Source organism: Morus notabilis, unplaced genomic scaffold (assembly GCF_000414095.1).
Source record: "Morus notabilis unplaced genomic scaffold, ASM41409v2 Scaffold3343, whole genome shotgun sequence".
NCBI classification, from domain to species: domain Eukaryota; kingdom Viridiplantae; phylum Streptophyta; class Magnoliopsida; order Rosales; family Moraceae; genus Morus; species Morus notabilis.
In genome coordinates this window covers 1-413 of record NW_010365616.1, presented here as the reverse complement: position 1 = coordinate 413, position 413 = coordinate 1, and the positions used below count along the sequence as shown (strand labels likewise).

The 413-nt window shown below is 54.7% G+C and overlaps 1 protein-coding gene across 1 annotated transcript; it reads left to right on the top strand.

Annotated features, from left to right (window-relative positions):
- Positions 1 to 34: 34 nt before the first annotated feature.
- On the top strand, positions 35 to 383 carry LOC112093614 (acyl-CoA-binding domain-containing protein 1-like; the record flags this gene model as incomplete). Its single annotated transcript, XM_024172420.1, has 1 exon — positions 35 to 383. A coding segment is annotated over exon 1 (349 nt), but the record flags the coding sequence as incomplete, so codon positions are not given.
- Positions 384 to 413: the final 30 nt, after the last annotated feature.

Sequence of the window (413 nt, the reverse complement as noted above, 5' to 3'; positions counted from 1 at the left end):
GTTGCATGCTGCGGCCGCCCTCGGGGATGAGCACATGGTGAAGCTCTTGCTGCAAAAGGGAGCGAATAAGGACATTAGAACCTACGCCCGTCGGACGCCCTATGATGTGGCGGCCGAGAATGGGCACTCTAGGCTTTTTTATGTGCTCCGACTAGGGGATAGCCTGTGTTTGGCCGCGAGGAAAGGAGAGGTGAGGGCAATTCTCCAGCTTCTGGAGAACGGTGCGGCGATCAACGGACGAGATCAACATAGATGGACCGCTCTCCATAGGGCGTGCTTTAAGGGATGGGTTGAGACAGTTCGAGCACTACTAGAGAAAAGAGTTGAGGTTGATGCCAAGGACGAGGATGGGTACACTACGTTACACTGTGCGGCGGAGTCAGGTCATGGGGATGTGATCGAGTTGTTGGTTA